The 15,060-nt window shown below is 44.7% G+C and overlaps 1 protein-coding gene across 1 annotated transcript in view; it reads right to left on the minus strand.

Moving 5' to 3' along the window:
• The window catches only part of TARS1 (threonyl-tRNA synthetase 1), a 28,038-nt gene extending 26,741 nt beyond the window's left edge, over positions 1-1,297 (minus strand). Inside the window, exon 1 of the mRNA XM_038743661.1 lies at positions 1,214-1,297. Within this exon, the coding sequence (XP_038599589.1) occupies positions 1,214-1,270 (57 nt within the window). The 5' untranslated portion in view covers positions 1,271-1,297. The remainder of the gene's footprint in view (positions 1-1,213) is intronic.
• Positions 1,298-15,060: the final 13,763 nt, after the last annotated feature.

Here is a 15,060-nt window from a genome sequence, read left to right on the forward strand (position 1 = left end):
GGATCTTGGCAATGTTGCGGAGCTGAGACCGGCAGGTTTTGGTGACGGCTTGGATGTGAGGGGTGAATGAGAGAGCGGAGTCGAGGATGACACCGAGGTTGCGGGCTTGTGAGACGGGAAGGATGGTAGTGCCGTCAACAGAGATGGGAAAGTTAGGGAGAGGACAAGGTTTGGGAGGGAAGACAAGGAGCTCAGTCTTCGACATGTTGAGCTTTAGGTGGCGGGCGGACATCCAGATGGAGATGTCCTGAAGGCAGGAGGAGATGCGAGCCTGGAGGGAGGGGGAGAGAGCAGGGGCAGAGATGGAGATCTGGGTGTCATCAGCGTAGAGATGATAGTTGAAGCCGTGGGAGCGAATGAGGTCACCAAGGGAGTGAGTGTAGATTGAGAACAGAAGGGGACCAAGCACTGAACCTTGGGGAACCCCCACAGTAAGAGGATGGGAGGCGGAGGAGGAGCCTGCAAAAGAGACTGAGAAAGAACGACCGGAGAGATAAGAGGAGAACCAGGAGAGGACGGAGTCAGTGAAGCCAAGGTCAGATAACGTGTTGAGGAGAAGGGGGTGGTCCACAGTGTCAAAGGCAGCTGAGAGGTCGAGGAGGATTAGGACAGAGTATGAGCCGTTGGATTTGGCAAGCAGGAGGTCATTGGTGACCTTTGAGAGCGCAGTTTCCGTGGAATGAAGGGGACGGAAGCCAGACTGGAGGGGGTCGAGGAGAGAGTTGTTGTTGAGGAATTCTAGGCAGCGCGTGTAGACAACTCGTTCTAGGAGTTTGGAAAGGAATGGTAGGAGGGATATGGGACGATAACTAGAAGGTGAGGTGGGGTCAAGAGAGGGTTTTTTAGGATGGGAGAGACATGGGCATGTTTGAAGGCAGAGGGGAAGGAACCAGTGGAGAGTGAGCGGTTGAAGATGGAAGTTAAGGAGGGGAGAAGGGATGGAGCGAGAGATTTCATAAGATGAGAGGGACCGCTGGGGGGGATACAAGGTGATCAGCTTGTCCCATGTGGGGCTCACAGTCTTCATCGCCATTTTGCAGCTGAGGTAACTGAGGCGCAGAGAAGTGAAGCGACTGGCCCAAAGTCACCCAGCTGCCAAGTGGTGGAGGCGGGATTCGAACCCACGACCTCTGACTGCCCAGCCCGGGCTCTTTCCACCGATCCACGCTGATTCTCCAAGCTGTTTCCCCCCGTCCCGTGCCCCTTGGCTCACCGCCTGGTCCTCGCTCCTCACGTCGGGCCCAGGCCGGGCGGCCGCCTCGTCAGCCATATTGGGGCCGACGACGACCCGCCGCGCGCGCCGGCCGCCACTGCGCCTGCGCCACGTGCCCAACCGCCGTGGGTGACGCAACCAGGGGGCGCGAGCCCGCCTCGGGCCAATCGGAGCTCCGTTCGGAGGAGGCGGGACTTCCGGCGAGCCTTTCCCTCGGCCGAAGGAGGCCGAATCGGCAGGGGGGCGGGCTCGTTCGTTCGTTCGTTCGTTCGTTCGTTCGTTCGTTCGTTCGTTCGTTCGTTCGTTCGTTCGTTCGTTCGTTCGTTCGTTCGTTCGTTCGTTCGTTCGTTCGTTCGTTCGTTCGTTCGTTCGTTCGTTCGTTCGTTCGTTCGTTCGTTCGTTCGTTCGTTCGTTCGTTCGTTCGTTCGTTCGTTCGTTCGTTCGTTCGTTCGTTCGTTCGTTCGTTCGTTCGTTCGTTCGTTCGTTCGTTCGTTCTTAATTCAATCGTAATGATTGAACGCTTACTGCGTGCAGAGCACTGTACTAAGCGCTTGGGAAGGACAAGTTGGCGACACATAGGGACGGTCCCTACCCGACAGAGGGCTCACAGTCTAGGAGGGGGAGACAGAAAACAAAACATATTAAAAAAATGAAATAGAGTATGTACAAGTAAAATAAATAGAGTAATAAATACATGCAAACATTGTACTAAGCGCTTGAGAAGGACAAGTTGGCAACATATTCATTCATTCAATCAATCGTATTGAGCACTTACTGTGTGCGGAGCACTGTACTAAGCGCTTGGGAGGGACAAGTTGGCAACTATTCATTCAGTCAATCGTATTTATTGAGCGCTTACTGTGTGCGGAGCACTGTACTAAGCGCTTGGGAGGGACAAGTTGGCAACATATTCATTCAGTCAATCGTATTTATTGAGCGCTTACTGTGTGCAGAGCACTGTACTAAGCGCTTGGGAAGGACAAGCGCTCCCCTTCATTCCACGGAAACTGCGCTCTCAAAGGTCACCAATGACCTCCTGCTTGCCAAATCCAACGGCTCCTACTCTGTCCTAATCCTCCTCGACCTCTCAGCTGCCTTTGACACTGTGGACCACCCCCTTCTCCTCAACACGCTATCTGACCTTGGCTTCACACACTCCGTCCTCTCCTGGTTCTCCTCTTATCTCTCCGGTCGTTCTTTCTCAGTCTCTTTTGCAGGCTCCTCCTCCCCCTCCCATCCTCTTACGGTGGGGGTTCCCCAAGGTTCAGTGCTTGGTCCCCTTCTGTTCTCAATCTACACGCACTCCCTTGGTGACCTCATTCGCTCCCACGGCTTCAACTATCACCTCTACGCTGATGACACCCAGATCTACATCTCTGCCCCTGCTCTCTCCCCCTCCCTCCAGGCTCGCATCTCCTCCTGCCTTCAGGACATCTCCATCTGGATGTCCGCCCGCCACCTAAAGCTCAACATGTCGAAGACTGAGCTCCTTGTCTTCCCTCCCAAACCTTGTCCTCTCCCTGACTTTCCCATCTCTGTTGACGGCACTACCATCCTTCCTGTCTCACAAGCCTGCAACTTTGGTGTCATCCTCGACTCCGCTCTCTCGTTCACCCCTCACATCCAAGCCGTCACCAAAACCTGCCGGTCTCAGCTCCGCAACATTGCCAAGATCCGCCCTTTCCTCTCCCTCCAAACTGCTACCCTGCTCATTCAAGCTCTCATCCTATCCCGTCTGGACTACTGCACCAGCCTTCTCTCTGATCTCCCATCCTCGTGTCTCTCTCCACTTCAATCCATACTTCATGCTGCTGCCCGGATTATCTTTGTCCAGAAACGCTCTGGGCATATTACTCCCCTCCTCAAAAACCTCCAATGGCTACCAATCAATCTGCACATCAGGCAGAAACTCCTCACCCTGGGCTTCAAGGCTGTCCATCACCTCACCCCCTCCTACCTCACCTCCCTTCTCTCCTTCTACTGCCCAGCCCGCACCCTCCGCTCCTCCACCGCTAATCTCCTCACTGTACCTCGTTCTCGCCTGTCCCGCCGTCGACCCCCGGCCCATGTCACCCCCCGGGCCTGGAATGCCCTCCCTCTGCCCCTCCGCCAAGCTAGCTCTCTTCCTCCCTTCAAGGCCCTGCTGAGAGCTCACCTCCTCCAGGAGGCCTTCCCAGACTGAACCCCTTCTTTCCTCTCCCCCTCGTCCCCCTCTCCATCCCCCCGTCTTACCTCCTTCCCTTCCCCACAGCACCTGTATATATGTATATATGGTTGTACATATTTATTACTCTATTTATTTATTTATTTATTTATTTATTTTACTTGTACATTTCTATCCTATTTATTTTATTTTGTTGGTATGTTTGGTTCTGTTCTCTGTCTCCCCCTTTTAGACTGTGAGCCCACTGTTGGGTAGGGACTGTCTCTATGTGTTGCCAATTTGTACTTCCCAAGCGCTTAGTACAGTGCTCTGCACATAGTAAGCGCTCAATAAATACGATTGATTGATTGATTGATTGATTGACAAGTTGGCAACATATTTATTCATTCATTTAATAGTATTTATTGAGCACTTACTGTGTGCAGAGCACTGTACTAAGCGCTTGGGAGGGACAAGTTGGCAACATATTCATTCAGTCAATCGTATTTATTGAGTGCTTACTGTGTGCAGAGCACTGTACTAAGCGCTTGGGAGGGACAAGTTGGCAACATATTCATTCATTCATTCATTCATTTAATAATATTTATTGAGCGCTTACTGTGTGCAGAGCACTGTACTAAGCGCTTGGGAAGGACAAGTTGGCAACATATTCATTCATTCAATCGTATTTATTGAGCGCTTACTGTGCACAGAGCACTGTACTAAGCGCTTGGGAGGGACAAGTTGGCAACATATTCATTCATTCATTCAATCGTATTTATTGAGCGCTTACTGTGTGTAGAGCACTGTACTAAGCGCTTGGGAAGGACAAGTTGGCAACACATAGAGACGGTCCCTACCGGACAGTGGGCTCACAGTCTAGAAGGGGGAGACAGAAAACAAAACAAAACATATTAACAAAATAAGATAAATAGAATAAATATGTACAAATAAAATGAAATAAATGCGGGGGAAGAACAAAGGGAGCAAGTCGGGGGGACGCAGAAGGGAGCGGGAGATGAGGAAAAGTGGGGCTGAGTCTGGGATGGCCTCTTGAAAAAGATGTACCTTCAATAGGGCTTTGAAGAGGTAGAGAGTAATTGTCTATCAGATTTGGAGGAGGGAGGGCATTCCAGGCCAGAAGGAGGACGTGAGCCAGGGGTTGGTGAAAAGACAGGTGAGATCGAGGCATAATGAGAAGGTTAGCACTATAGTAGGAGGGGGAAAAGCGCTTAGTACAGTGCTAAGCGCTTAATACAGTGCTCTGCACACAGTAAGCGCTCAATAAATACGATTGAATGAATGAAAAGTGAGGTGATTACCATATGTCAAGCACTGTTCTAGATACTAGCTAATCAGGTGAACACTTGAGTGCTTTGGCACTCAAGCTCCCCCCATCTTACCTCCTTCCCTTCCCCACAGCACCTGTATATATGTATATATGTTTGTACATATTTATTACTCTACTTATTTATTTATTTTACTTGTACATATCTATTCTATTTATTTTATTTTGTTAGTATGTTTGGTTTTGTTCTCTGTCTCCCCCTTTTAGACTGTGAGCCCCTTCCTTCCTCTCCCCCTCGTCCCCCTCTCCATCCCCCCAAATTACCTCCTTCCTTTCCCCACAGCACCTGTATATATGTATATATGTTTGTACATATTCATTACTCTATTTATTTATTTATTTTACTTGTACATATCTATTCTATTTATTTTATTGTGTTAGTATGTTTGGTTTTGTTCTCTGTCTCCCCCTTTTAGACTGTGAGCCCACTGTTGGGTAGGGACTGTCTCTATATGTTGCCAATTTGCACTTCCCAAGCGCTTAGTACAGTGCTCTGCACATAGTAAGTGCTCAATAAATACGATTGATGATGATGATGATCTATTTATTTTATTGTGTTAGTATGTTTGGTTTTGTTCTCTGTCTCCCCCTTTTAGACTGTGAGCCCACTGTTGGGTAGGGACTGTATATGTTGCCAACTTGTACTCTCCCAAGTGCTTAGTACAGTGCTCTGCACACAGTAAGCGCTCAATAAATACGACTGATTGATTGATTGATTGAATTGGCTCCCTTTATTCACACCACCCACGGACACATGGCACCTATGTATATATCTGTAATTTATATTAATGTCAGTCTCCCCCTCTAGACTGTAATCTCCTTGTGGACAGGGAGCTTGTCTACTTTCCCAAGTGCTAAATATAGTGCTCTGCACCCAGTAAGTGCTCAAAAATAGGATTGATTAAAGAGGAGACATAAATAAATGGCAGCTACTAAATGAATGACTGACTAGCACTCAGTACAAAAGAATGCTAGATAGAAGACAGCTAAACTGTATGGTTGACAAGTATAAGACAAATGAATGTTCATTCATTCATTCAATCGTATTTATTGAGCACTTACTGTGTGCAGAGCACTGTATTAAGTGCTTGGGAAGTACAAGTTGGCAACAAGTGCAAACATGCAACAACTAAAATGCCCAGGTACCTCCTAATGGGGCTTCAGGGGACTCAATAAACAAAGTACATAGAAATTTAAATTTTAAAAAGGTCAAATGTGTAAAAAAGTATTTACAACAGATATATTGGTAAGAAGAAGGTTGTAAAGAATGGTGTGGCTCAGAAAAAAAAGTTTAACAGTGGTATTTGTTGTCAAATTTTAAAAAGACCACATGTGTAAAAAAACTAAAAAGTATTTACAACAGATGTATCGGCAAGAAGAAAGTTGTAAAGAATGGTGTGACCAGGAAAAAAAAGTTTGAAGCAGCGTGGCTTAGTGGAAAGAGCACAGCCTCGGGAGTCAAAGGTCGTGGGTTCTAATCCCGGTTCTGTCACTTGTCAGCTATGTGATTTTGGATGTCACAACTTCTCTGTGTCTCAGTTACCTGATCTGTAAAATGGGGATTAAGACTGTGAGCCTCACGTGGGACAACCTGATCACCTTCTGTCTCCCCCAGCGCTTAGAACAGTGCTTGGCACATAGTAAGTGATTAACAAATACTATCATTATTATTATTTCTTATCTGCTTACATTGTTGGTTTGCTTAATGGTACTTGTTAAGCACATACTACTAAGGACTGGAAGGTAAAGGAAGGTTTCACTCTCTTTTCCACTACCCTTCAGCTCACACTCTTTGTTCTTTTCAGGCTAACCTACTCACTGGACATTGTCCTTGTCTCTCTCAACTCCAACCCCTTTGCTCACACACCCACGCTCCTGACTAGAATTCCCTCCCACTTCAAATCAGCCAGACAGACCCCAGCTCAATTCGTCTTAAAAGCCCGTGTGAAATCTGAAATCACATGTCCTCCAGAGGGTCTTTCCCAAATAATTTTCCTACTCCAGGGGTCATAATCCCTCAACTAACTCCTCAGTACTTCTGTGCCAACTACAAACTTATGTCCTTCCCCGCATCTGCGGCACTTCTGTACATTTTGATTTACGTACCCTGAAATTTCCACATCTATACCATTTCTTCTAGGCTCTGCTGCTTCTAAGGGAGGGAGCTGAGGAGAATGACGTGTTTTGAAGATGAATGATTATATTCCTTCTAATAAGAGCTTTGGGGAAATCCTAGAAGGGGGACACTGCCCTGAAAGAATGTGAAGGTGGAAAGTTTACCTCTTTTCACCCACAGTTCATTCATTCATTCATTCATTCAATCGTATTTATTGAGCACTTACTGTGTGCAGAGCACTGTACTAAACGCTTGGGAAGTACAAGTTGGCAACATATAGAGACGGTCCTTACCCAACAGTGGGCTCACAGTCTAGAAAGTTAAGCAGCTTTTAAACGGCACATTCCTCACAATTAGAGGGGGTACTGTTTGATGAGGTGGGCAAATTAAAAATGTTATGGGAAACTGGTTGAACTGCTTTTTGTATTCAAATAACCCTCTGGAAATTCTGTACTAAGCTTTATTCTTTGCCTCTCAAGGGACTGAAAAATAGTCATTTTTCCTATCTCTTTCATTGTGGGCAGGGAATGTGTCTGTTTATTGTTCTGTTGTAGTCTCCCAAGCTTTTAATACAGTGTTCTGCACACAGTAGGTGCTCAATAAATACGACTGAGTGATGACTACAGCCGAAAACTGTTTCCTTTGTCTCTTTTCCAGTGATGGAGCTATTTATATTCAACACTGCCATTACACAGATAGGTTAATAACTGAAATGAAAATACTCTGCTATGGTCTTCCTAAAACAACTCTCCCCTCAAAATGACTCCCAGTTTGGTTTAATAAAGATATATCCCCCTCTAGACTGTGGGCAGGATACATTACCGACGCTGTTGTGGTACTCTCCCAGGCGCTCAGGACAGGACTCATGCTCTGGACAAAGAAAGTGCTAATAAATACCATTGAATGATAGATCTGGACCATAACATACGCTGATAGAGTAAGATTGCATTGCAACATAAAATAAATACAGAAGAGAAGAGAATTGAAAAGAATTCCGGACTCTTTCAGCTTAATCAAATGTTCCTCATTTCACCACACGATGGTACTAACAGTATATGGTCTGTCCAAAGTAATGCCTGCTTTACTGGATGCCTCTGTTATCACTGGACTTGAATTCATGTCTCTTACCTCAAAAACAACAAAAAAAGAGCTATTTCAGCATGGCCTAGTGGATAGAGAATAGGCCCAGGAGTCAGAAGGGCCTGTGTTCTAATCCTGGCTCCACACTTGTCTGCTACTTGACCTTGGACAAGTCATTTCACTTCTCTGTAAAATGGGGATTAAGACTGAGGCTCATGTGGGACAGGGACTGTGTCCAACCCAATTTGCTTGTATCCACCCCAGCATTTAGGACAGTGCCTGGCACATAGTAAGCACTTAACAAACAACACAGTAATTATGATTAGGATTGTTATAAACTGGAGTCACACTTGACATAAACTGAATGCTAGTCAGCCATTCATTGAAAGAGCCAACATGGCTTGGGTCGAACAGAAAGGTAAAGTGTACAGAACAAAAAGTAATTCTTCCATCTTATGGAAAGGAAACATGTCTACCAACTCTGTTGTGTTCTCCCAAATGCTTAGCCCAGTGCTCTGCATACTGTAAGCACTGAATGAATAGCACTGACTGATTGATTGTGCATTGATCATACATTTATTAGGGCATTGAATCCAGTTCATACTTTAAAAGGGAGTAGAGATATTGGAGAGAGGCTAAAGAAGAGCAGTAAAAAGTTCTATGAAGAAAAGTTAAAGGAATTGGAATGATTTAGTTTGTAAAGGAAAATGGTAGGAGGTAACTGACTTTAAGAATTTAAAGATTTTTTTATGAGGCACAAATATGATGATGATGATGATGATGAATGAATCAATGATGTTTATTGAGTACTTACTGTGTCCAGAGCACTGTACTAAGCACTTGGGAGAGTACGATGCAACAGAATTGGTAGACAGGTTCCCTTCCTACTAGGAGCTTATAGCTCAGAGATGATGATGGTGATAATGTTTTGTTTCTGGTGCTCCCTTCTATTTTCATTCCCTCTTTTCCACCTCTTCTACCCTTCGTCCCTTCTCTTTACTCTTCATTCATTCTCTTTCTTTTGGGGAGGCTTTTCTTAATCAACTCTTTCTTTTTTATCATTTAAACGCAAAACAAACAGAACTTCAGGTATTTTAACTAGTCATCTCTCCCTCCTTTTCACTGTAGAAATAAATCTCCATTCCAATTCTTTATTTCTTTGTTTTAAATTCTCCTTTCCCTTTCTTTCATCTAGAACGTGAGACTCTCTTTGCCCACTGGCTATCCCTTCACTTATTAGAGAAGCAGTGTGGCTCAGTGGAAAGAGCCCGGGCTTGGGAGTTAGAGGTCAGGGGTCCTAATCCCGACTCTGCTACTTGTCAGCTGTGTGACTTTGGGCAAGTCACTTAACTTCTCTGTGCCTCAGTTACCTATCAGTAAAATGGGGATTCTGACTGTGAGCCCCATGTGGAACAACCTGATCACCTTGTATCCTCCCCAGCACTTAGAACTGTGCTTAGCACATAGTAAGTGCTTAACAAATACCATTATTATTATTATTATTATTATTAGGCTCCCATGACTCTTCCCTGCCAAGTTTCTACATCTTGATCTCTCTTCACTTTCCAGTTTCTTGGGTGATTTTATTGCATCATTTTTCTCTTCTGATTTTAACTCCACCTGATTTCTGTTTTTCTCTGCCTGGATCCCCATCTCTTTCCAACAACGTCTTCCATTTTCTCCTCCCTGCTCTTAAATTCATGAATTTTTATTTTTCTCTATTTCTCGCTATCTCATCCCTCCAGTGCCTTCTTGGTCATTCCATATATTTTTGTCTTTTTCTGTTCTGCTCTCCACCTTATCTCTCCTTTTCTTCTTACTTCTCTTGCTTGCCTCTTCTGCTCATCCTCTCCTCATTTTTCATAATCGTATTTCAGAGTGCCTCCGCCCCACCCCCCAGCCATTCTGTTCTAATACAATGAAACACACCAAGTGCTCAGAAAAAGTCTCTGGAAATTCTAGCAGTGTATCTGGAATGCAATCCTATGGTAGGAGCCCACAGGAGTCTCATAATCTGAAGACTTGGGAGAAAGATTGCCAGCTGTCTGTACATTCCGGACAGTCCACAAATTCGTAGACAGTCTGTAAAAAAAAGCCAAAATGGGCAGTGTCCCCAAAGCCTGTAAAACCTTTTGGATGTCGGTCAATACGGGCACCCACCTCACTGAGGTAGCATCATCACCATCACCTCCTCATTTAAAGTGACGGGTGCCTGGAGGGCAGCTCTTCCCGATCTCCAGACAAGAAGGCCATCCACCACTATGAGGGGTTCATTAATTAATTCATTCAATCATATTTATTGAGCGCTTACTGTGTGAAGAGCACTGTACTAAGCACTTGGGAAGTACAAGTTGGCAAAACATAGAGATGGTCCCTACCCAACAATGGTTTTACAGTCTAGAAGTGGGAGACAGACAACAAGACAAAACATGTGGACAGGTGTCAAGTCATCAGAATAAATAGAAATAAAGCTAGATGCGCATCATTAACACAATAAATAGAATAGTAAATATGTACAAGTAAAATAAATAGAGTAATATATCTGTACAAACATATATACAGGTGCTGGGGGGAGGGGAAGGAGGTAGGGCGGGGGAATGGGGAGGAGGAGAGGAAAAAGGGGGCTCAGTCTGGGAAGGCCTCCTGGAGGAGGTGAGACCTCAGTAGGGCTTTGAAGGGAGGAAGAGAGCTAGCTTGGCGGATGGGCGGAGGGAGGGCATTCCGGGCCAGGGGGAGGACGTGGGCTGGGGGTCGACAGCGGGATAGGCGAGAACGAGGCACAGTGAGGAGGTTAGTGGCAGAGGAGCGGAGGGTGTGGGCTGGGCTATAGAAGGAGAGGAGGGAGGTGAGGTAGGAGGGGGCGAGGTGATGGACAGCCTTGAAGCCGAAAGTAAGGAGTTTTGTTTTTGATGCGTAGGTTGACTGGTAGCCACTGGAGACAGATGTAAGGGGGCAGGGGCCTGCGAGGTGAGGAGAGCTGTGGGGAAATGGCCTGGTCAGGTGGAAACATGGCATGTGTATCATTGAGGTCCGGGGAGCAAGGAAGGAGAAAGTTCATCAACACCCGGTGGAAAGACGATCGTTGAGACTCAGACTTGCCAAAGGCAAAGCCACACAGCTCTCCCACGGCCAGTGGAGAAACCGGGGGCCCTGGACCACAATTTACTCTGCCAGTGCAGCTGTGCTTGGTCAGCCTTTGGCTTCTCTGAATAGGAATTCACCCCTCAGAAGAGGTTTACAAAATCGGCTGCCAGTCAATCAATCCCCGGACATCTTCTCCTCTGCTTTCGGGGACAGGAGGGGCACAGGGTACCCCTATTATCGACCACCCAGAAGGAAATTAATTGTCAAACCAGGCACATCACGGTTCCTGGAACAACACGGAATAATAAATATCAAAATAAAACCCTCCAAATTAGAATATAATAAATAAAACTAAAGTAATAAATAAATGTCTTGCCTGGGTTGAATAAATTGATACCTGTCTTATAATCAATCAATCAATGGTATTTATTGAGCGCTTCCTGTGTGCAGTACAGTAAGAGCTTGAGAGAATACATAAAATGCAATAGAGTAGGTAGACAACATCCTTGCCTACAAGGAGCCTCCAGACTAGAAGGGGAGAAAACCTTAAAGTAAAGTACAGATAGGGGAAGTGGCAGAGAATAAAGATGTGTACTTAAGTGTCATGGGGTTGGGGCTAGGGTTAATATCAAAGTATTTAAAAGTCACAGATCCAAGTGCAGAGGTGTCGCAGAAGGGAGGGAGAATAAGGAACATAAGACTTGGGGAAGACTTCTTGGAGGAATGATTTTAGTAGGGTTTTGAAGATGGGGAAAATAGTAGTCTGTCAGCTAGGAAAGAAGAGGGAATTCCAGGCCTGAGGGAGGAATGGGGCGAAAGATTGGTGGCGAGACAGATGAGATCGGGGTAGAGTAAGTAGCTTGTCTCTAGAGGAATGAAGCATGTGGGCTAGGTTGTAGTAGAAAATCAGTGAGGTAAAGTAGGAGGGAAGAGCTGTTCAAGTACCGTAAATCCAATGGTAAGGAGTTTCTATTTGATGTGGAGGCGGATGAACAAGTATTGGAGATTATTAAGAAGTGGGAAGATATGGACTGAACTTTTTTTAGAAAAGAGATTCAGACATGAGTGTGAGGTACGGACTGAAAAGGGAAGAAACAGGAAGCAGGGAGGTCAGCAAGAAGGCTGATGCAGTAATCCAGGCAGGACATGACAAGTGCTTGGATGAGCTTGGTAGTCGCTTGGATGAAGAGGAAGGGATGAATTCTAGAGATGGGATTTGGTGAGAGACTGCTGAATGAGACCATTGAGTTGAGATTGACAAAGTTACAGGTTTGTAGACCAGGGAGGGTAGAGGTGAAGTCTACAGTGCTGTCAACAATCCTTATGTATCCTATTCATGAAGAATTCATGAGAACTACCTGTTTGGATCATCTTTGTTTAAAATAACAATAAAAATTGTGGTATTTATTAAGTGCTTACTATGCGCCAAGCACTATATTAAGCACTAGGGCTTGGGTCGTCAGGTCCCACAGTCTAAGTAGGGAGGGAGAACAGGTATTGAATCTTCATTTTGTAGATGAAGGAACTGGGGCACAGAGAAGTTAAGTGACTTGACGAAGGCCACACAATAGGTAAGTGGTGAATCTGGGATGAGTACCCAAGTCCTCTTAACTTCTCTGTGCCTCAGTTACTTCATCTGTAAAATGGGGATTAAGATTATGAGCCCTAGGTGAGACAGGGATAGTATCCAACCTGATTAACTTGTATCTACCCGAGCACTCAGTACAGCGGTTAGCACATAGTAAGTGCTTAAGAAATACCATAAAAAATTTTTATTCATGTTGCATATTAGATATTTTCTAATCATGACTCAGATGTTCTGGGGATTATTTTAGGAGCAGTGTTTTACAATATTACTTGGTGTAGGGCGAATAATTTTGCAAAAACACAGATTGAGAAAGCTGAGATAAACCAAATGACAAAAGGGCAGTTAAATGACTCAAAGAAAAAGAGAAGAGCATTCATCCTTTCTGCCACTTTCCAAAGTTCTGGAGGTTATAAGAGCTACTGAAAGTTTTGCAAAGAAACATGGCTGTCTTTAGAAAATGATCTAAGTATATGATCATGACACTCAAGCACACATATACAGCCTGAATGAGCATTTGTAAGAGTTTGTCCATTTTTTGTCAAGAAGGCTTTGGGAGACAGAGACTTCAGCTACTTTTCTAGCTGTGACAACAGAAACTCCTGTCTCCTAGAATTAACTCCCGTGAGTCCCTTGGGTGATCTTTCCTCCTTTTTGCCTAATGTAGCAGTTGGCAAAGGACTGAGCCTCTTTGGAAAAAGTAGCGATGCAAATGCAGGGTAGTGTGCCAGGGTAGTGTGCAGGTCAAAATGAGCTGATTTTGGAGAGTGAACTAACCATTAGCTATCTCAGGGATAGGTTAACAAAGTCACCCGCTTTTGTGATTTATCTTGGGTTTCTTTTCCAATGTCCCAAGAAATCCTTTGAATCAGCAAAATAATCTGATTTTCCATGTGGTAAATGTGGCCATCCTAGACCATAGCCCTGTATGGATCACAATTTAATATCTTTTCTGAACTGAGGAGCCCCCATTGGTTCCATTCATGTTGAGCAAGTTGCACTGGATCTATTGTTTTCATTTCATGACATATTTGCAGACTGGTAGATAGAGTGAAGCAGCATGGCCTAGTGGAAAAAGCACGGACCTGGGAATCAGGGGACCTGAGTTCTAATGCCGACTCCACCACTTACCTACTGTGTGACCTTGGGCAAGTCACTTCTTCATTCATTCATTCAATCTTATTTATTGAGCACTTACTGTGTGCAAAGCAATGTGGCTCAGTGGAAAGAGCACAGGCTTTGGAGTCAGAGGTCAGGGGTTCAAATCCAGGCTCCGCCAATTGTCAGCTGTGTAACTTTGGGCAAGTCACTTAACTTCTCTGTGCCTCAGTTAACTCATCTGTAAAATGGGGATTAAGACTGTGAGCCCTCCATGAGACAACCTGATCACCTTATAACCTCTCCAGCACTTAGAACAGTGCTTCTCACATAAGTGCTTAATAAATGCCATTATTATTATTATTGTTATTCCCTGCCCACAATGAGCTTACAGTCACTGTGCCTCAGTTCCCTCATCTGCAAAATGGGAATTCAACTATAACAGGAAAGATAAACATTCATTCATTCATTCATTCATATTTATTGAGCGCTTACTGTGTGCAGAGCACTGTACCAAGCACCTGAGAAGTACAAACCAGCAACATATGGAGACGGCCCCTACCCAACAATGGTCTCACAGTCTAGAAGGGGGAGACAGACAACAAAACAAAACAAGTACATAGGTGTCACTAACATCAGAATAGATAAAGAAAATTATAGCTATATACACAAAGCATAAAACTATTACAGTAAGAGTAATCAAGACAAATAAATGCCTGTACAATTGAACGCACGCATCTATTGCTGAGGAAGGGTATAAGGAAAAACATAAGGGTTAGAGTTGGCTGTTGGGAGTTTCTAAAGTGTTGATATAATTTAGAGTGTTGGAAGTTACTAAAATGTTTCTTCAATGATAATGATAGTAATAATAATAATTGTAGTTTTTAAAAAGTGCTTACAACATGCCAAACACTGCATTAAACACTGGGGTAGATACAAGATAGGGCGGACACAGTCCCTGGTCCACATGGAGCTCATAATCTAAGTAGGAGGGAACAGGATTTAATCCCCATTTAACAGATGAGGAAACTGAGGCACAGATCAATTAAGTGGCTTGCCCAAGGTCAGACCGCAGACAGGTGTCTGAGCTAGGATTAGAACCCAACTCCTCTGATTCCCAGGCCCATTTTCTTTCCACTAGGCCAAGGTGCTTCTCTTATATTAATGAATATATAAACAAAGGGTTTGAGTGCAGCATTACTAATACAGAAACTTTCCTAAAAACAATCTCTTTTAACTCGGAGAAAATCGTTCTAATTACTTTGTATTCTAATATCCCCTTCCCTCTGAGGAACTCAAAGCACTTTATAAAGTCTTACAGTAAATAGGTGTGTTTTATCTCTACATAGATGATTTCCAAATGTACTCTCTGTCCCTGACCTTTCTCCTTTCC

The sequence above is a fragment of the Tachyglossus aculeatus genome, chromosome 3 (assembly GCF_015852505.1).
Source record: "Tachyglossus aculeatus isolate mTacAcu1 chromosome 3, mTacAcu1.pri, whole genome shotgun sequence".
NCBI lineage: Eukaryota > Metazoa > Chordata > Mammalia > Monotremata > Tachyglossidae > Tachyglossus > Tachyglossus aculeatus.